The sequence below is a fragment of the Rhodnius prolixus genome, unplaced genomic scaffold (genome assembly GCF_049639745.1).
Source record: "Rhodnius prolixus isolate KJV_2025 unplaced genomic scaffold, Rpr scaffold_8, whole genome shotgun sequence".
NCBI lineage: Eukaryota > Metazoa > Arthropoda > Insecta > Hemiptera > Reduviidae > Rhodnius > Rhodnius prolixus.
Genome location: NW_027411593.1, coordinates 4362659 through 4385206, shown reverse-complemented (window position 1 = coordinate 4385206; position 22548 = coordinate 4362659). Strand labels below are relative to the sequence as shown.

Sequence of the window (22548 nt, the reverse complement as noted above, 5' to 3'; positions counted from 1 at the left end):
TATATTGTAAATTAGCCCTGATAATGACCTAGTCCCTAGGTCGAAAGCTCGGCAGAATAAATGTATCACGACTAAAATGGCAATTATTTTTTCATCCTAAACAAACTTAAATGCACTGAAATAGATACTGCTATGAATATGTTATCATTAAAAGTGAGCATACATGGCTGCCACCTAAAAAATCCACTCTACTTTTTGGGCATAAATATGATAGAAATGTTACTAATAGGTGATATTAAATTAGAAATACTTATCTCCACTATTTACCTTGGGACTTACTTCTCTAATAAATATTATGCGGAAGAGAAGATATATTATGCCTAAAATAATAATATAATAACTATCAAATATTTCTTTTAGGGAAGGGGTTAGCTATGCGGTTAGCGTAATGGATTCCCACGCGGAGGTCCCGGGTTCGAATCCAGTTGCTAACCCTGAGATTCTTTCTCTTCCTAGGAGCTTCTTACAGCATCACTGTCCGGTGATGGACAGTGTTGTCTGTAACGAGACAGTGTCCGGAGGCCGGCAGTGCACTGAAAAAAGCTCAGGGCGGCAATAACCTTAGATGTTGACGCGCTTTAAATAATAATAATCATAAAAAAAATATTCCTTAAAGTGTCATTTTTTTGTTTTACAACAAATCTTAAATCAACATCTTTTCAGTGAGAATTACGAAGAATACATCTCAAAACTTTCAACTGATTTGAATACTTCCGGGTATTGATTAAATAAACAGGACATACTTCGCAACATTTAGCAGAAGGGGGGGGAGAATGAAACACGTGAATAACAAAACAGGAAATGATTGCAGCGTTGCATATCGCTCAAAATCATACGATCAAGTTCAGCATCCCTTCCAACAATTACGGAACAAACAAAAATTGTATAATCAGTCTGCATTCATTAAACTTACTACAAAAAAAAAATTGTGGCATAGCAGAGACTCACACGACTTTCCAGATGATAAACCCTAATAACTATGTGAAAACAATACCTGGGTATAATTGGGCACATTCTGACGGTGGCCAATCTGGTGCGATGCCACAATGCAAATAGAAAGCAACCTTTAAGCATTTTCTCATACCTAATTTAATTGGTATTCTTAAAATAAATGCAACACACTTGCACTTAGAAAAATATTAAAATTAATTTGAGAACATAAATTAAAAGCAAAACCACGTCTATTATTGGTAACACTTCAATATTAAAACTGATAATAAAATATGTTGACTGATAAACGAAAAACATCTACTGTATATCTCAAGACGTGTGACCCCCTTCTTTCAATTTTATAGCATTCTAATCAAAATCTTATCCAAATAGTTGGAGAAAAGTCTATAATTGTTATGCTTATCAATAAATCAATATATATGCTTTTTTTAGAATCTTTTAATAATACCGGTTAAGATCCACCATCTCTAATGGTGTTGAGCGCTTCTCAAGTGAAGCTGTGAGCTTTACAACTTACAATTTAAAGTTAATCTCATCTTTTTTTAAGCTTACACCTAGAAATCACTGTAACCCCATCATCATCGCAACATTTAGGTGGCAAAAAAAGAAAGAAGAATGAAAAACCTGAATTACAAACTTGCAAATAAATCAGCCTGCATTCATTAAACCTACAAAAAAAAAAAAAAAAATATGGCATAGCAGAGACTCGCACGACTTCCCATTCTCATTGTCTTCTACTTCCGATTAGAGATAGCAGTAAAAAAATTATAGAGCATGGTACAGCGCAAGTATTTTTAATGAGAATTATTGATGAATAGTAAAGCTAATATGTATTATTGAGGTAGTGGGTTCGATTCCCGGTCTCTAGGCCTTAGATTTTATTTAATGGTTAATAAAAGAAATTTACAGTAAAGTATGTTAGGCGGTTATAGGCTAGACCCGCAAAGCTAAGATGTATTGTTGGTTTAGTGGGTTCGATTCCCCCGGTGTCTAGGCCTTGGATTTTATTTAATCGTTAATAAAAGTTTACAGTAAAGTATGTTAGACCCGCAAAGCTTAGATGTATTGTTGGTTAGTGGATTTTATTTAATCGTTAATAAAAGTTTACAGTAAAGTATGTTAGACCCGCAAAGCTTAGATGTATTGTTGGTTAGTGGATTTTATTTAATGGTTAATATGAGAAATTTATAGTAAAGTATGTTAAGCGGTTATAGGCTAGACCCGCAATACTAAGATGTATTGTTGGTTTAGTGGGTTCGATTCCCAGTGTCTAGGGCCTTGGATTTTATTTAATGGTTAATAAAAGTTTGCAGTAAAGTGTGTTTTGATAGTCGCCTCCGTCCACGACACCTAATTGGTAGTTGGACGTAAAGCCCCGCCTGAGAAAATAGGCGATTACTTTACTTTACTACTTTTTATTGATGAATATTCTATGAGACTTGTCAGCTGATTGGTCTACAGGAAGCGGAGATAAGGGTGTGATATAGTACCAAACAAATATTTAAAATCATGACGTCATATACCCTTTCTTTTATTAATGGACAAAATTATCTGGACAGCGTCATCAACTAATGGAAAATTTAAACATTCTTTCCAATGGTTTTTTTAATTAAATTTACTACTCAACTTTATCTGCTAAGGAGTTAAGATCATTTTAATGAGAAATACAAAATTTATAAAATGGGACTTCTTTTTTTTTTGGAGGGGGGAAACGGTTTAAAAAATAGAACCATGGTTCTTACCAACTTTTTTTGGTTAATGGTGCTGTTAAAAAGTTCGTCGTTCCAGATCTCTATGGATTCATATAAAGTACACTCATTTTGATCAGCTGTTCCCTGCTTTTTTTTTCTCAGGTCGAATTCTCGATTTCGTGTTATAAACCACCGGAAATTAGATTTTTTTAGAAAATGTTCAGTTTGTTGTATGGGAAGGAAAAAAAGTAGCACGAATACGATAAAAACAAATTACAGGATACTTAAACTTTATAAAAGTAAAAAGTAAAGTAATCGCCTACTTTTTCAGGCGGGGCTTAACGTCCAACTACCAATTAGGTGTCGCGGACGGAGGCGACTAGCAAACATACTTTACTGTAAATTTCTTTTATTAACCATTAAATAAAATCCAAGGCCTAAGACCGGGAATCGAACCCACTAAACCAACAATACACCTTAGCTTTGCGGGTCTAGTCTCTTGCCGCCTAACATACTTTACTATAAATTTCTTTTATTAACCATTAAATAAAATCCAAGGCTTAGAGACCCGGGAATCGAACCCACTAACCAACAATACACCTTAGCATTGCGGGTCTAGTCTCTTTACCGCTCGGCTACCGTGGCGCCTCTTTAAACTTTATATTTCGATTGAATCTCACCGGAAGAACAGGCAGTGACTTAGCAATCAAAAATCTTGCTATCGGAAGTACCATAGTACTTTCATTATTATTATTTTTTTCGGCGCATCGACTTCTACGGTCAAAAGCGCCTATTATTATTATAAAAAAAAGCCCCTTTGAAGAAACCCATCAACCTATTTTTGCTTACAGTTAGAATCAGGTCCATACTGATTAAAAATGGCTCCTTTTCCCATTATTTTGTTCCTAAAAGTTGGGCTCTGCAGGATTCCTTCTTTTTCTTTAGCTTCAACTGGGGGGGGGAACAACCAGTCGTTATCTTTCAAAAGTTAGAGTAACGGCATCCTCATTTCCCGATCCACCATCGTGTACATGTCATTGAGTTTGCCCATTCCGGCCTGGATATCGGATAACTCTTCGACTGCCACGTTTTCTGTCGTGATTAAACTGGACAAGAGAATTGGCGTAATTCCTTGCTCCAAATCCATCGTATAAGTGGTTTTCCTGAAGTCATTTCAGCATGCCTGTCCCTATGGGAACTCACTGTAAAAGGTACCCCCCCCCCTAGTTACTTTACAATGCTTCCTCAGTTTCTATTCATCTCCATCAAGCCGGATGCTTGATGTAAATGAGGAGCAAATCTTTTTCTAGTATTGGGGTTATTTTTTTTTTTTTTTTTTTTTTTTTTTTTTAGCGCATCAACAGCTCAGGTTATTAGCGCTTATTGGGGTTATTATCACGGTTTTGCATTGGATTCAATTTCAATCCTTGGAACCCACACACTAGGCCTTAAAAGACAAGCAATGACAAAACGTGCGAAACTTCTTTACAGACTACTTGAACAACGCTCCGAATTGCCCTTAGAACTCAAACGTTTAACATACAACACTATCCTCAAACCTACGTCCTCAGTTTCTATTCATCTCCATCAAGCCGGATGCTAGATGTAAATGAGGAGCAAATCTTTTTCTAGTATTGGGGTTATTATCACGGTTTTGCATTGGATTCAATTTCAATCCTTGGAACCCACACACTAGGCCTTAAAAGACAAGCAATGACAAAACGTGCGAAACTTCTTTACAGACTACTTGAACAACGCTCCGAATTGCCCATAGAACTCAAACGTTTAATATACAACACTATCCTCAAACCTACGGTGGACTTACGGACTAGAGCTGTTGGGGTTCAGCCAAACCTACAAACATACGGACAGTACAAGACATTTCAGTCAAAACTCCTCCGACAGTTAGCTGACGCTCCTTTCTACGGTGGCTAACCTCCACTCTTCACAACGACCTCAACATTCCCTTCATAGACCAACTCGCCAAGACTAAATACCAAAAATTCCACACTACTCTCTCGACTAGCTCCAATCCTCTTGTATTGTCTCTCGCTTCCTCTGACATCCCTAATACTCCTAGCCGACTGAATCGCCAGTGGCCTCGCGACTTCCTTACAGTTTGAAGGCCTAAATTATTACTCTCCTCTCTCCTCCTCGTATTCTCCTCTCTCCTGTAGAGAGTGCTACCGCTGGGCAGCTTCTCTCCTTCTGCACGAGTTCATCATAATCTTATCATTTACTGATTGTATACAATGTATACAGATTGTAAATTACAAAATAAATTTAAAAAAAAGAAAATTCAATCCTACCAACAAACCATCATCCATTTAACTAGAGTGGCTGAAGATATTATTGGATATTTTAAATTTCTAAATTTTGTAAAATGGAAATTAAGTGCGCATCTTTCTGGTTGAAGGTTGAATTATGTTTTTTTAATAAAATAAGCAAACATTTTTAATAAAAGTCTACAATTAAGGCTTCAAAATTAAAACTTACTTAACACTAATGACTCATCACTACAATTAAAATATGCCTTCTGCATATCACTTTTTTTCTCATTTAAATTGCAGGTAACATTACACCTTGACCTTGAAATATTATGTTTATATGACGTCATTTTACGGCGTCAAACTTTATTTTTTTCTTTCAAGTTATATGATCAGCAAATTGTTTTGATTTCATACTTCTGGAATCTTGCCTCCAGCAATAGGTTATATGAATTATTCAACACCATAGAAGGTGCGTCCTAAATTCTAAATATACTTACTGAATTTTGTTTTTTATATGTAGATTTAGATTTCATCGTATTTATGTAGATACTTAAAAAAAACCTTTTAAGAAATATTCATAAAACTTTGGGCTTACTAATTATTCTTTGTGGTTATAATAATTTTGGGGGGGCCGACTCTAAATTTGTATCGAAATTTAGTGTGTCAATATAACGCACTAACAAATGTTGAACTATCGACGTCATAGTTACTAGTTATAGCTTATTTTGTTTTACCTCAATTACATATAGTTAAAAATTCCTTGCAACTTACTTAACTCGATCGAACAGTTTGGACTTATTCACCTTTCAATATAGTGGAACAAGGTAACTTTAAAATAATTTATAAGACCTGCCGGAAGAAAATCAATGAAAGAAGAATACGTTAACCCATTTTCTTTAATTTCCAAATCAATTGTTGCGTCATAATTGATAATATCTCTCCTCCTCTTAAAAAGAGGAAGTATTACAAATTTTTTTAATTTTTTGCAATTTCCGGTAATAGAACTATTGAGATCTAATCAAAAATCTGGTTCAAACATCCACACGACTTTAAAACTTATTACGACTTAAACTTTGACAGCAAAAGTCAAACTGATAAGCCGGAATAACTTACAAAAAAATTAATAGAAATCTTGAAAAAGCTGTTTTTTTTTTAGAGTACAGACTTCCGGTAGACCAGTACTCTACCAACATCCCCTTAGGGATTAGCCACTTCTGCGGGGATCTTCCGAGTCCCAACGGTCATCCCAATCGTTTAACATGGACAAGAGTTTTTTTTTTTTAATGGACGCCTGAAATACTCAAATTGAACCTGCAGAGAGGTAGTTGATGTCTGCAACTATTTGGGCTTAGCGTACCCACAGGCTAACTCCAGCTCATCACCACACATTTAACATTTTACAGGTGCTTAAATTTATGCAATAACCCTGATACACATAAGGAAGCCATAATAGACCTTTTAGGTGGCTTATAACCACTCTCCTTTATAAGCTAAAAACTTTTTTCTTAAAACGAGGAGCCTCAAAGAAGAGTACATCCGCTAAAATTCATACTGAATACTTCCTGGACGCTACTAGCCAAGTAATTGTAGCGCCAAGAGAAAGAAATCTGTGGTAAACACTCTCATGACTTCCGCAACTACAACTACTCTCAAGAGTAGTCTAACTCAACAAATTTTCTTCAAAACTCAACGTTTAAGTCATATTTAATTCTTAACATACAGTTTCTACATTAATTAATATGTAAGTAATGTAATTTACATACGAGGTGTGGCTATTAAATAGATGCTGCTACAGAAGAACTATGCATGCGCCAAATCCTAACGACCTGTCAGCTGTGCAGCGTAAAGCCTTCTCTTTCGATTGCAGCAGCGTCTCACGTGTTTTTGTAGAGAAATCTGTCTGACCGGAACCTGACGTGTTTGTGTAAGAAGTGTTAGTTTCGTTTTGCCGAAAACATCGATACTACACAACGTAGTAGAGCAACGAAATGTCGTGAAATTTCGTATGAAACTTGGTAAAATCGCTACTGAAACTTATCTTTTATTAAAAGAAGTTTATGGCGATGAATGTTGTATCACGTGCGCGAGTTTTTGATGTGGTTTCAAGCGTTTCCAAGGTGGCCGCCGAGAAGACGTCAGAGATGATGACCGCCCTTCCACGTCCAAAACGGATGAAAATATCGATTATAATTAATCAACATTACTACCGGTGAGGTGCTTGCTCAACTATGGTGAAAGAGTAAGGAAAAAAAAACGGCCCTATTTGTGGAAGAACAAGTCATGGGTTCTCTCCATCAAGACAACGCGCCGTCTTGCACACTGCATTGTCTGTCAAGACGTTTCTAGCCAAGTACAACATCCCAGTTTTAGGACACAACCGCCTTATTCGCCTGACCTGGCCCCATGTGACTTTAGATCTGTTCCCCAAAAATCAAAGTCTGCATTAAAAGGAACACGATTTTTCGGTCCGTTGAAGCTGAGAAAGAAAAAGCGGCACGCGTCATGCAGGAGCTCATAGAGAAAGACTTCCAGCACTGTTTCTGAACAATGGTAAATTCGCAAGGAGCGTTGTAGGGATAGTGGAGGAGTGTATATTGAAGGTGATAATAACTAAATATGTATATGTTGTTCATTATTTTTGGTGAATGATTCATAGTTTCAATAGGATGAAAAAATAATTGCCGTTTCAGTCGTGATACATTTATTCTGGCGAGCTTTCTACCTAGGGACTAGGTCATCTACAGGGCTAGTTTACTAAGTAATATTTTTACATTACAGGGTTGGCGTGTCTTTTGTCTTGTCTGTACACTCAGTCCATGAACAGAAAGCTCGGCAAAATAAATTTTACTGACTGAAATGGCATTTATTTTTTCATCCTATCGTTATTTAATAGCCATACCTCGTGCACGAAGTTGGCAGCCTAGGGAGCCATTTCCGGTCAAGCTAACGATCCAATGAAATAGTAAGAGCTACTTCCGGAAGAGGCATTTTCTTCAAACTTTATACTGGTCATACAACTAAACCGTTCTTGTGGCAAGTATACAAGAGTGGTAGGGTCTGCAGAGATGATCTGACGTTGTACAACGACGATTTAAATTTAGCGAAGCTACACGCGAACTCTTAACTTCCTGTTGCATATACCACTTCCTCTCAAATTCAAACGTATGCATTCTGCATCACAAAGACATGCACACACACGCACCATCACCTTAAGGATAGGTTTAAGAAGAGCCCATTGGTACATCCCATTGATGTAGCGTAGACTTTAGTTTTTCTCTAACACTCACTAATATTAATATTCTCCAAGATGGGAGAAAAAAAGTGAGAAATAATAGTAAGAGATAGAGATGTGAGTGGATCCACAGCTGTTTTGATCAATAAAAATCAGATAAGACAAAAATTGTTTATTACAAAAAACAAAACAGTGCTAGCTAAAAACAAGTCTACGATTTTAAAAGTGCACTCTTGCAGTTAACAATAACTTTTTAAAGTTTCATTAGCTAAACAATGATATAAAATAAAATTAAAAGCCATGAAAATGTCAAAACTTGTACCAAAAAAACAAATATTGTACACAAAAAGCAAGTACAAATATCATTTAACCAAAAAATTGTTTTAAAAAAGAATATATATAATATACATTTATTTAACTTTTTCTCGAAGCAAGACCAAAAAGAACGCACTACGAAAAACAATAAACAAAAAAAATCTCATGCATTTTGGCTTCTTCTCATACACGCAGACAGACAGACAGACAAAAAACAAAAATCAAAAATCAAAACAAAAAATAAAAAAAGACAAAGATATCGAGAAAAGGAAACGAAAAGAAGAAGGAAAAAAGGATAGAAAATATTTCTATTAGTTGTGGTCACCTGGCCGTTTCCGGTGAACACCCAGAAGATCCTGAGCTATCGACTAGCTCATCGGAAGGAACGACTGCAGCATTCATTGGGAAACTGTAAACACACATAAGTTTTAAAAGTCATATGGAGTAATACAAAACAAATTGGCCACACTTATGACATCTAGCGTTTGATATAGGCAATGAACACTAAGAGTTACTATGGAGCACCGCTAGACTGCGCTGCAGTCTCCACCTATTGCGCCACTATTTTGCGCGGGCAAGTTCGTCATGTGGCTTTATACGATAATTATTATCTCCACATATCTCTTCTCTATTTTTCTTTACGTTTTCAATTTAGTATACTAAGGCGCTGCATCAACTAAGTTTATTGGCGCCCGAAGAGCATTGCCGGCCTTCATATAGGGTACGTTCCACTAAGCGACCACAACGACCAAAACATACCTTCAGGCGTTCCACTTGGCGACCGCGGTCGTTGTGGTCGTGGCGAAGACGTCACTATTTTCGCTCACGCGAAGCCCACAACAACGCCCCATCTATAGAGCTGGGTCGAAGTGGGCGTTCAGAAATATGGCGCAATTTTTAAAACAAAATATGGCGACCGCAAAAATTATCTCATGTAAATGAAAGTATTATTTCATGTAAATAATAGAATGTGTTTCTCGAAAGTCTACAAAAAATAAATAAATAAATAATTACTTATCCCTTTACACACTAAATCACTGAATAACACAAAATCATTTACCTGAAATAACTTTTAAATTCTTCATCTGAATAAAGATCAATTACACTGATAGCTAATAATACGTGGCCTAAGTTTTCGCTTTTTATCATTGCGATTTCGTAAAATTGCATTCCACTCTTTATCGGGACTAGATAAAGAACTTTCTAAAGCATTATTATGTTGCATTAATAAATATCCAACTGTTGCCACAAAAGACATTTTAATTTTATTTAAACGTAAATTTTATAAATACTACACGAAAATGTAATATAAAAATTGAATTTTATATATGTTTTTAATAATATAAGTCAACTTTACCAATAATTAATAAAGTTTATTATAACTGCTTAAAAACGGGGTTATAATTAAAAAATAACCTCTTCAAGCTTCTGACATTTTCGAGGCCGCCATATGTAGTGTTTACATGAACGGTTAAAACGCCCACAGACCATTCCACTTGGGTTTTCGATCGCAACGCTCGCAAGCAAGTGGAACGGGCAAAATCGCGGTCGTGAGCGTGGTCGTTGTGGTCGCTTAGTGGAACGCACCCATAAGTGTACTCTCATTACAACACTGTCCATTATCAGGCAGTGAAAAAATATTAAGGGCCAGTAGCTGGATTCGAACCCATGATCTCTGCGTTGTAATGCGTGTATTTACCAGAAATTGTAAATTAGTTGAATTTTTCTAGTACACCTATCCCCCGATTTACACGGTACTCGATTTACACGATTTCACTTTTACGCGGGTTTTTAAAATATGAATTTTTTAAAAAAATAATTCTAGGAATTCCATTTATTCCAACCTAAAAAGTGGTACAAAAAGTGTATTCCTATTTTGTATGTACTAAGGTCCCCGGTACAATGAGAGCCAGTCCCAAAGTCCGTCGCTCATCAAGTCGACAAAGTGTGCACTAGTGGAATGATTAGCAACGCGATTTTGTAGAAGCAGGAACTGTAAAAAAAAACAAAAAAAAAAACGCGTCGTTCTCATTATATCAGGGCTCTTATGATCAAACTTTATACATATTCATGTGATTTAGTTGACTCAATGTGAGGAGGTCTACGAGGGTCGTTTGAAAAGTCCGTGCAAAAATAAAAACTACTTAATTTTTTGGGGTAAACCTTTTTTATTTTTCAACATAGTCTCCTTTTAGGCTTATACACTTCGTCCAACGCTGCTCTAGTTTGTTGATACCTTCCGAATAATAGGATTTGTCCAAGTCTGAAAAATAGCCATTCGTTTCTGCAATCACCTCCTCGTTTGAATAAAATCTTTTTCCCGCTAGCCATTTCTTCATATTTGGGAACAACTAGTAGTCCGAGGGAGCCAAGTCTGGAGAATAGGGGGATGTGAAACGAGTTGGAACCCTATTTCCATTAATTTTGCGACCACAACTGCTGAGGTGTGAGCTGGTGCGTTGTCGTGATGGAAAAAGACTTTTTTGTGGGCCAATCGTGGGCGTTTTTCTTGCAGCTGTTTTCAAACGGTCCAATAACGATGAATAATAGTAATAGTTTTACCCTTTTCCAGATAGTCGATGAGGATTATTCCTTGCGAATCCCAAAAGACAGTCGCCATAATCTTTCCGGCCGAAGGAACGGTCTTCGCCTTTTTTGGCGCAGATTCCCCCTTGGTAACCCATTGTTTAGATTGTTCTTTGGTCTCAGGAGTGTAGTGATGTATCCATGTTTCATCCACAGTGACGAAACGACGCTTAAAGTCCTGCGGATTCTTCTGGAACAGCTGCAAACCGTCCATGCAACACTTCACACGATTTCGTTTTTGGTCAAAGTGTGAGCAATCGCGGCACCCATCTTGCGGATAGCTTTGTCATGTCCAAATGTTGATGCAAAATATTATGTACCCGTTCATTCGAGATGCCCACAGCACTAGCAATCTCACGCACCTTCACTCTTCTGTCATCCATCACCATATCATGGATTTTATCAATGATTTCTGGAGTAGTAACCTCAACAGGGCGTCCAGAACGTTCAGCGTCACTTGTGCCCATATGGCCACTCCGAAAATTTTGAAACCACTTAAAAACTGTTCTAATCGAAGGTGCAGAGTCACCATAATGTTTATCAAGCTTCTCTTTAGTCTCCTCAGGCGTTTTGGCTTTCATAAAGTAGTGTTTAATCAACACACGAAATTCTTTTTCGTCCATTTTTTGAAAATCACTCGACTTCCTCGATTCAAACGAATGCCAAACACAAAGAAATAGACCGATCTGGCTGAAACTTGGTGTGTGTTCTCCCAAGAGATGCTACTAACTAAACATAACCTCGATACGCGCCAGTAGTGCTATCTCTCTGACTTTGCACGGACTTTTCAAACGACCCTCGTATAAGGATTTGACCAAAAACCAAACACAATTGTTAATTACGGATTTCATTACGAAGGTACAGCGATCTGAAATTGCTTCTGGTTCATCTAACAACGAAAGTGAATTGCACTAAATACTATCGAGTGATGAAAGTGACGTCATAGTAAACAGAAAGAAAAAACGAAAAGTCTATGAAAGTGATAGCAGTACATAATGAAATTTTTAGTTCAATTTTTTAATTTACATTTCTTGTTTCTACACGTAAAATGAATTATATACACTATTATTATTTTTATGTTTTTTTAAGATGTATTTAGTTTTATTTTACTTTGAAATAAATAACTGAATTATGCACATTTAGTTTATTTTCGATTTACACGGTTTTACGTATAAAAATCATCGATTTCGATTTACACGGTTTTCTCTGGAATCTATCTTCCGTGTAAATCAGGGGTTAGGTGTATTTATAAAACTGATCAAAAATTATACAGAAAACTATAATTATATAAATGAACGTTTTTGTTTTGTACGAATAATTTTTTGTCAACAATATACTTTACGAGCTCTTAACACTTTAGTCAAATCATTAAATGTGGAACAAAATGGAGCACGCAAGTGAGGGGAATAGTCGAAAATGATCAAATGAAATAATTGATGAAAATTGATTAATCAATATTTCAGTGAAAACTATATGTAAAACGCTTGGAAAGAGAGCGGAAGTAATGGTGGGAGAGAGATAGAGTGAGAACTGGTCTGACTTCGTCATTCTGATTTAAAAAATTCCTGTATCAATTCTTTCTGGATAGGAGAATCGATAAAAAAAAAAAAATTGGGTCTGTCCCGAAGTGACGTCATGGGAGAAAACACTCGACACTCTGGTGTTTTAAATGTACCGCAAGAAATATTGATTGGCTAATTCCATTATTGTAGAGAGAGACAGACGTAACCATTTTTTCCCAAGCGAAAAGAGATAAGCAATTTCCGGGAATGATTTTTTTTTAGGGGGGGAATTTTCTTCCTGCTTGTGGGGGAAAAAAAGTCTTGAAATAGAATTTCCATTGGGGATTCTTGTTTTGAGCTCCTCAACATACAAGACCAAAAATCTAATGAGTACTATTAATAAGTACCATTTCCGCTTGATGGATTTGAGCCCAACAGCGTTCTGCAAGGCCCTAACATGGAGGAAATAAAATTTACGAGTTTAGGCTTCTCGTGATTTTTAGTTTTTGCGCTAGAGCGCTCTTCTGTGTGTATATATATGGAACCTCCAAACGGTTATTTACGTTGTCAAAAAATCTAAATAGAAAATTTTCGAACACGATCCCAATAATAACCTAACCGCCGAGCGGAAGTAATAATCCAATGCCAAGACTGGTGATACAAACTAGTACCGCAATACATATTAACATTGAGGTGAATCTATTTCTATTCTGTTTCTATTTACAATACATTATAAATATAAAGCAAAAAAAAAATTAAATAAATAAATATTATAATACGAGTACATTTTTAATTTTTTTTTGCCTAATTGTACTACGCAAATTAGCCATTGGTACTGTGTACTTGCGCTTAATTTAAAGTCGAACAATCGGATTTACTGTGTGTGAGTAGAGTTACGAGATGTTATAGAGGAACTATAATTTATTTCTGTTATATTTTGATGTTATTGGTTCGGATATAGATGTACAGTTCTTGGTATATATTGTCTGTATGGTGCGTCAGTATAGTGTGTAAATCGGCCGGTTGAGGGCAGTCTCTAATTTTTAAATTAGTCGTCAGTAATTGTCCATTAACAATTATTATTATTTAACTATTATTATTAATTGTATTAGGGTCAGGATTAAGCTAAGTGGTTAGCGAATTGGATACACGGAGATCCCGGGTTTGAATCTTCCAGCTGATGGCCCACAGATTTTCTCTTCCTGGAAGTGCACAGAAAGAAATCTGTGGGCGCTAATCACCTAAGATGTTGAAGCGCCTTAAATTAAAAAATGAACAAAAAAATCTGTAACGAAATCTACTATTGACCGAAGGAAACCAAGCATGTAGATCGTTTCAATTGAAGTTCCAAATCACCTGTTGCAAACCTTTCAAGAAAAAGAATCGAATTTTTAAGGATGCTCCAAGAGAAGAGAACGAAGTTTGGCTTTTAAAGTTTTGATTCCTAGATTCGTTCATGATCAGAGATTCGTTCATTTATTAGATACACTTTTACTTCCATTTATAGAAAGAACTAGATCTTGCATTATTGGCCCAGAATTTAAACATCCCAAATCAGATTTCCTTTAAATTTCTGTATCTATTTCTGCAAACTCCTGCTATTATCAGTAAGGTTTTACTAAGAAAATATTTTTTACGGGCAGTTTTGGGGGGCGAAAAGTGGTTAGGCATCCCTCTAAAGTCCATTGCATTGTACTGTATGGTCCTATCATTAAGGCAATTCTAAAGGTTAACAATGTTACTTACTAAGTTACTAAAATTTCCACTTTAAAGAAAATGGGTGAAAAGATGTTCAGATTTCCTATTTTTACTTTTATTTCAACAAATTATTATATACTTAACATTTTTCCAATCATTTAAAAACTATTTCAGCAATTGATATGTTTGTCTTCCCTCTTCTCTCTATTTTAGCGTAATGTTTATAATTAAACTAAGTAATTATAATGCCGCAAACTAGTATTCAGTTCAATCTCGAAATTTGAAGAGAAAAAAACTGTATTTCCGGCAAAACTATGACGTGCTGCTGTACTTCCTATTTTAACTACCAGGAATTATCGAAGAAGGAAGTCACTTCAAAGTACAGTAAAAGCTCTTTATTCGCGGGGTATATGTTCCATAAATATGCCGCGAATACAAAAACCGTGAATACGGAATGGTAATTTATATGGGATTATAGGGGATACGTTCCTAGCTGACAAAATAAAAAAAAAAAAATTATATAAAAAAATCAATTTAATTGAAGTTTTTGAACATTTTGATTAATTATCTTAAGGCTTAGGCAATGGTTTGAAGAATTTTGTAATTTCCTCTTGCTTGGCAGTTTTTAAAAGCTTTTGTTTGCAGTCAAAGTTTGAACTTACCACTACAACTACCAACAGGTTCTTTAAAATGAGCGTAAAGATACTTTGCCTTCACCCGGACCATTGGACCACTCAGGGGCACACCCTTTTTTGGATGCGGTCTTCGATCCATAATGACAACGCCACTTCCATTTCTTCTATTGCTGGATCACGAACAATTGCTTTCATTCTGTGCGTTTACATTCTCAAAAACACCGATCGCGGCGAAGGCGGCTTATGCCAAAGTCCTCGGCGATATCATTTAACAACATACTTTAGGCAAAGTTGTAATAAGATCTATTTTACTTTTTTTATTAGTCCATTTGACGGCATTTACAAAGGATATTGGGTTGGATACCTATTGGAATCCTTTTATTATCATAGTGTACTTCCGCGAATATCCGCGAATATAGGAATTGGGTCGCATTTTTTTAATCCGCGAATAGTGAAAACGCGAATGAAGGAAGCGCGAATAAGGAGCTTTTACTGTAGATAAAAACTTTTGAAAGAAATGAACTACAACGTACTCAGTGGTAGTTAGTGAAAAAAAAACCAAAAAAAAAACTATAAATGGCAGTAGACCCGACAGATAAGATTGATTTGATAAAGGCCGACAGTTAAGTTGCCCTGCTTTACTAACCTTTTACGATGCCTCTTTCTCACTGACTATTGTACAAGTTAAACGATTAGGCCTTCTGAATTTCGTCACCTATAATAGGAATCACTATTTCGCAACCTTTCATTATTCTATGAATTCACAAATAATGAAGATGGACTATGAAGAGAAGAAAGAGAGAATTATGTCAGCTATCGTTGAGCTCCTCTCAAATTATTCCTAATACTTTTTTGTTTATCAGGAAAAATAATTTAAGCAGGAGTTCCTTTGGAAGCTAGCTGGTTATTAATTTTGTGTTTATTAGACTTTCCTTACACCTTTGTGAACATTACAAAAAAAGAAGTAAAACAAGACGCTAAAATTTACGAATTCAATTAAAATTACAGAAATTATTTTACTGAATTACCCCCCCCCCCTCACACTATGCTAATATTATTTCGAAAATGCCATCTTAATTTTCTCTAAACTCGTATTTAGACAAAAAAGTTTTTTAATAATTTTTTTTTGTGGGAGGGGGAATTCTTTTTGGGCATTTTGAGGTGTAAGTTTAAAAAGTTCGTAAAAATCGACAACTCCAGAATTGTAGTAAGAGGAAGTCATGTGAGTGGTTCACACCACAATTTTTTTGGTTAATTTGTAATTAGGAATTTTAATAATTGCCTACTAGATAATGTTTAGCAGGTGTATATATTACGTATAATTTGGTAAATAGGATTAATTTGGCAAAGTAAACTAAAAATCGATTTTTCCTAAAACAGAAAATCGATTTTTATAGTCATTTTTTATAATATAATGTTATTACAATACAATGAAAAACTTTCAATCGTAAATGCGTGTTAGACGTATAACCTCAATTTACCTTCCCTCTAAGATGTAAACAATTGACAACAAAGCGCGCGTAAAGAAACAATAAATGAAAAAGGGATACTTTACTTTATATTAATAAACCTTGAAGAAAATTATTTTAATTCTTGTCACATAAATAAGACCTCCTCTGCTAAACATAACCATACTTATAATCCTAACTTAAGATAACAATCAAATAAAAAGAAATATAACCTCTAAAAGGAAACAACAAAAAGAAATAAGTGAATTAAATTAATGACTATTACAACCAACACTGCTTGTGGTATTTTTTAAAAATATCCTTATTTGATTTTGTATGAAGAAATAAAAATACCTCAAACTGTTTAAATCGTGACTACAAAGTAGTAGTCAGACACACAGATATACACCCAATAATTCTCCTGAAGTGTTGTGTGTGTGTTAGTGCGCATGCGCGCGTCGGTCTGTTGAATTTGTTGGTTTTAGGTGAGAGAATATAAATATAAGGTCGCAATAATAAGAAGGGAGCTTTTTGTTGATATGTTGGAGAAGGGGGGGGGGGGTGACCGGAGGCCCTTTCTATTTAATTACCTCTTATAATACTATACTGAACCAAGCAGACTGCCTGAAGACATGTTCTTGAACCCCGCAGTGCGCCATAAGGCTGTACAAGGTCTTCATCTCATTACCTATGTCCTACTTTACTGCCCTTGCAAGCTGTAAACACGCTCTCTCTCTGTATCCATCCCACAACTTTTTAATATAAAATAGTTACGTTAATAGACCACCTTACCACGGTCTCAATTCTTGTCTCAAGATATTACACGGTCTCGAAAAATTTGACATTCTTTGGCTGTTTTAATCTTACTTCAACCTTTACTTCAGTATTTTTTTTGTTTTTCTCCCAAACTTAAATGATCATGCCAACCATTGCGTTTTCTTCATCAGCATAGTAAACTTCCGCTTGTTGAAGAGGGAAGGTCAGAATTGACAAGAATGATAAAGGAATAATTAGTGTAGAAGTGAAGAAGATGTACATTTCACACACCGAGTCTTAAGAGTGTACGCATCTCCATAAAGAAAATGAAAACATTGCCCTCAAGTGTTCAGTATTGCATTATTTGTGCAATCGTTACAATAACTTTTCAGTAGATTAATTCTTAAACTTAGATGAAAAGGCTTTGCGTTGAAGGTTAGGTAGGTTACTGAATTTAGAAAATTGACTTAACTTGAGAGCTTTAGAAGGGTGGAAATTGGGAGATAAATTAATTACTTTTCCACCCCTTGTACTTGAAATAATTCAACAACACGGAGATCCCCGGGTTCGAATCCAGTTGCTAGCCCTTTTTCCCAAGCTAGAAGCTTCTTACAACTCACTATCCGGTCACGGACAGTCTTGTGCGCCACTGTCTGGAAGCCGGCAGTGTACTGAAAAAAGCTTCAGCTGTTTGCCACAATTAGTTCGCCAAATTCGAAGAAAATCTGTTAAAACCTTTTTCGAGAAAAACTCTAAAAAACAAAAAAAAATACTGAAAAAATTTACTCATTGAAGTAATACTTCCGGTAGATTGACCCACCGAATCACTGAAGTCATTTTATTACCATGAAGCTACTTCATAAATATAGGTCAATGTAACATTCAGTAAAACATCAACCATGAGAATTTTAACAGTAATTAAAAAGATTCGAATATGTATAGATTAATTTTTATTCTATGTGTAAATAGAATAATCAACTGAACAATAGACGTTAAGAAAAACAGGAATAAATGCAGAATAGGATTTAGCATCTTTTCTTGAAAAATGAAAATGAGGAAAAACAGCTAAATGAAACTTATCAGAAATTAGATAATGCAAAAAACGTTGACTAGATAATTTTCCATGCAAGGTCAGTAAGTGACTAAAAAAAGAATTCCAAAGAGCACACGTAAAGAATAATCTGGTAACCACAGTTTCAAAGAAATAATTTTAATAGAAACTTAAAAATAACCTTCAAAGAAGTTAACCAAGTCTTCATAAAATGAGAATGACATTGATCCTTTCATTTTTTTTTAAATTTTTTAATCATGTTGTAACATGTCCATCCAAAAAGTACTCTACAGTAGTAAGAGAGGAAGTATTGTAATCGTGCAGAGTTTAGAATTTTGTGTTTTCACCGGAAGTATATGTTTTCAGAGAAAAGGTTCTCGGAAGTGAGTAAAAATTGGGGTTTTTGTAAGTCTCTCGATTTTTTTCCATTCTCTATCTTTGTGGGTGTAACTCTGTCAGTTGGGTTTCCATATCCATCGTAATCGTACGTCAAAAACGAAAAAACAAATCACAAGTTCGAATTTGTAGGTGCCAAAGGTCAAAGGTGTCAAAGGGATAAGTCAGCCAAAAGTACTACTTCCAAGATTTTTTTTAAAAAAACGGTTCATATGATTTTCTTTTAACTCATTGTACCAGGATACTTAGGATCTATCAGTTTTATTTGGAACATTTTTTTTTCTAGGTAAGTTCCATTAAAGGCACTCCTGGAAGAAGGGGGAGTGATAGGGAAGGAAGTGCAGCAACTGTTATGTGTACTGCCTTCTGTATATACAAAGTAAACAGTCTGGCGATCAAAAGCCCTGGAAAAAAGTTCGACTTCACACAATGAATTGAAGTATTTTCCCAAGAAAATTTGATTAGGGACATTAGGGCCACTGGGAAAGCAAAAGGCTTTCCTCTAAAAGGGTAAATTAAACTGAAATGATCAAAACTCAACGAAATGCCTTTGCTTAGCGAAAAGTGAATTGTAAAGTACCATTCTAATTTCCCCCAAAACGAAAAACCGCAGACTCTTATTAAATCCTTACCCACAACGTTGAGAAGTACTAAAGACCATATTAAAGAAATCATATCTTATATTGTTGTAATTTGATAAGAGTGAACGCAGGAATTATGTTTGTTTTTAAATACCCCTATATCCAATCATGGTCAACAACTTTACCAATATATAATTTGATATTAGAAACTATATCAATGACTTATTTTGAATGTTAGTCACGAACAACCTGTAATCTACTGATTTTTTTTAAATAATAATAATAATAATTACTTTTAAATATGAATCAATTGTCCTGGGAATGGTTTTTTTAAATTAAAAATGAAATATCGAATAATTAATCCAAAAAAAACTAATTAAGCACGGCAAAACTTCAAATTTCACATTAATTTTAAATAAAAATTCTGCATTAATTTACTGACAAGAATGAGGCTAATTCAAAATCCCCTGATAAAATAAAAAAAAATGGACACTTAATCTAAAATATGATTAATATTTACTCTAATGAAAAATATAGAAATATTCTACTAATAAACTACTCTAAAACAAATTTACTATTTTATTCTTTAGACACTATTGGATTTTTAACAAAATATTAACTTTTTTTTTTCTTTTTAAAACTAATACTTAATCAAAAAATAAAAGTAAAGTAATTTAATGCCTATTTTTCAAGCGTGCCAATTAACAAAGTGTGAACGTAGGCGACTAGCATACATACTTTCTATAAAACTTCTCATTGAACTATTTAAAAAATACAATGCCAAGATCGGAAATCGAACCCAGGTCTTCGCCTCTAACCGCTAGTCTAACGTGGCGTCTATAACTCAATGATCCTTCTAAAGAAGAACCAGGGCGTTTTCAACTTTACAACATAAAAAGTCTGGTTTAAATTGGTATAAATGTAGTGTAGATTTTCATTTTTTTTTTAAAAAAAAAATTGTTTTAAAAGAACTTTCAATGAAAAAAATCCAATAATATCCTAGCCAATTATTGGTAAAATCCATAAATATAGAAAAACCTTTGGAAGCATTTTGCTTACTTGTTCAAACTTTTCTTTTTCTTCCTTAATATTTTCAAACACAAGTTATAGATCTTGAAAACGCGTTCTATTGCCATACAATGATGGCTCACTGATGTGGGCCCTCATCAAGGCTTTGATATGATACTGAGTTATGGCTACGTGAGTGAATGAGATAACAAATATAATAAACCTATCATGGATAGATTCACGCCAACCATACGTTCAACACTAGTAATGCAAGGTTTAGAGGGAAAAAATTAAAAACTAAATACCTTACAGATATTATCAAAACAGTAAAACGACGCTCAATTATTTTTAGAATAACAGGCGAATAGCTCAAAAACCAAATGTACAAAAACATTTAAAATTCAAAACTTAATCAACAAAAGCGGCGATATCTGTCACTGCCTGTCAACTTGATTGAAATTGAATCCTTAACAGAGTGTAACCTCCACAGATCGTGCACCTAGCCACTTGATCACTTCTTTCGTAGAACACCTCCGTACTAATATCAGGGCCAAGCTTGGCAATTAAAGCAATAATAATTTTGTAGACCTTCACCCACAACAAACCTGATTTTTAAGATATACAGAAAAATCTTAATTCAATTTTTCCAATAATTCAGAAATAATTTATTCGTACCGATCATTTCTAAGCGATTATTCATAAAATATTGATTTGGGAACAAAACAATATTTACACCTATTTTTTACAAAACGATTGAATAAAAATAGGTCAAAACAATATCTGTGCAAATAAAATTGTTGATTTGTTTGTTTTTCGTCATCGATTAACAATTTTTACGTTTTTACGTTCTCTCTAAATTATCAATTAAATGAAACGGAAGTTAATCGTAAGTAGGCGAAAAGTAGCAACTGCTTCTATGCCAATATTCTTTCTTAGATTTCGTAACTTAGGTTTCGAAGAAATACCATGGACTAGATTTCTAGTAAGAATTGCCTTCTCGTATATAAGTATGGAGCGATGTGGGGAACTCTTGTGCGGTCGCTGTTCGCGAACTCCGTTACAGAAATGAAGACCCTCTAGCTGTTACAAGGAATACCTTCCTTACAGTTTATATGCTGAATTCTCAGAGGCTACATGCGACATACAAGTCTATTCCAATGGCCAGGAGAACAAAGCTGACTTTCTAATCGGACTTAAACTAGCCTTCTGTTTTTTTTTAAGGGATACTGAAGGCTCAGAAACATCTTAAAAGAGTTTCCTCATAAGTAAGACTAGTTTTTTACTAAGAACAGACTATGCACACATAAGAAGTTATTAATGTCCGATACATTGTCTGATTTACTGCCATCGCTAGTTTGCGATGAGACTTTTCGTTTTTTTTTTTTTTTTAAACCACAGCAAATAAAAACAAAAACGACAAGTGGGAGAGAATAGTTCAGTATTTCTCACTAAATCTGCAATGAGTTGGCTCAATAAAACTCTTTTCGCAATATCTGCAATAGAATCGCGGTGGGATAAACTAATGGCTATATTACCTAATTACGGTTCTTAGCGTGATTAACACAAATAAACAAAAATCCAATCCAATCATCTCTTTTGAAAACATTGTACAGACAAACTATCAAAATTCTTAATGCCTTACTTTTTGATGTACCCTCAAAACTCCAAAAATAAATAAAAAAGCAACAAATAGAACTAAAAATGCGCCTGCTTATAAAAAAATATATATATATTTATACATTCTCAATGAAAATGTTAGAATACTTTTCCGTAAAATTTGTGATATTGACATTTAAAAAGATAACGAATCACATCTTTCCGCGCGGTAAATATATTTTTTACGAATATTATTTGTATTTTTTATAAATTGATTTCACTGTAATATTTCCAAATTTGATGTTCTCCACATTAAATTGTATTTTTCAATTACGGAACATATTAAAATTCGGAAATAAAACATGCTTTACTAAGTAAAATAAACATTGATTTTAAAAAAAAAATTATGTTACTTAAAATTAAAAATAACATACCTAAGCACTTTTTCTTGCAGTTTAGTCACTGCTGTTTTCTTGGTTGAATTTGTTAATGAATTTAGATCCATTCCTGCTATTGCTTTAGCTAAATGTAGATCCTTTTCATTCATGATTTGCCTAAAGTATATATACAGGATATACACTAACAAAATATTTATCTTTAAAGATTTCAACAAATCAGATTTATAAAAAAGGCTGACAACTTGATGTAGTACTAAGAAAGTAATAGAATATGTAAAATGAAATAGTCCTACTACTTGAAGTTATCATGAGTTTGTGATTTTTTTTTAATTGTATATTATTTAAATCTTAACCAAGTGTTTTGTAACCTTCCAACACGAACTCAACCTATGCTACTACTCTCTCACACGGATCAGTTCCAAATGAGATGGCAT

At 34.6% G+C, this 22548-nt stretch overlaps 1 protein-coding gene across 8 annotated transcripts in view; it reads right to left on the bottom strand.

Moving 5' to 3' along the window:
• LOC141450727 (NAD kinase-like) overlaps positions 1-22548 on the bottom strand; it is a 189211-nt gene that overhangs the window by 162301 nt on the left and 4362 nt on the right. For 4 of the 8 annotated variants that reach the window (XR_012456270.1, XM_074121450.1, XM_074121451.1 and 1 more), the window contains exons 1-2: positions 22151-22546; positions 8785-8868 (exon numbers count right to left, since the gene is read on the bottom strand). The exons of 1 other annotated variant lie outside the window; for it this stretch is intronic. Coding sequence is in view for 6 of the 7 variants with exons in the window: in XM_074121450.1 (XP_073977551.1) it covers positions 8785-8868; positions 22151-22263 (197 nt within the window). In the remaining variant the exon portion in view is untranslated. Of the gene's footprint in view, positions 1-994; positions 1217-8784; positions 8869-22150; positions 22547-22548 lie in introns of those variants that run through there. 3 more of the 8 variants (XM_074121453.1, XM_074121452.1, XM_074121454.1) reach the window with 3 other exon arrangements.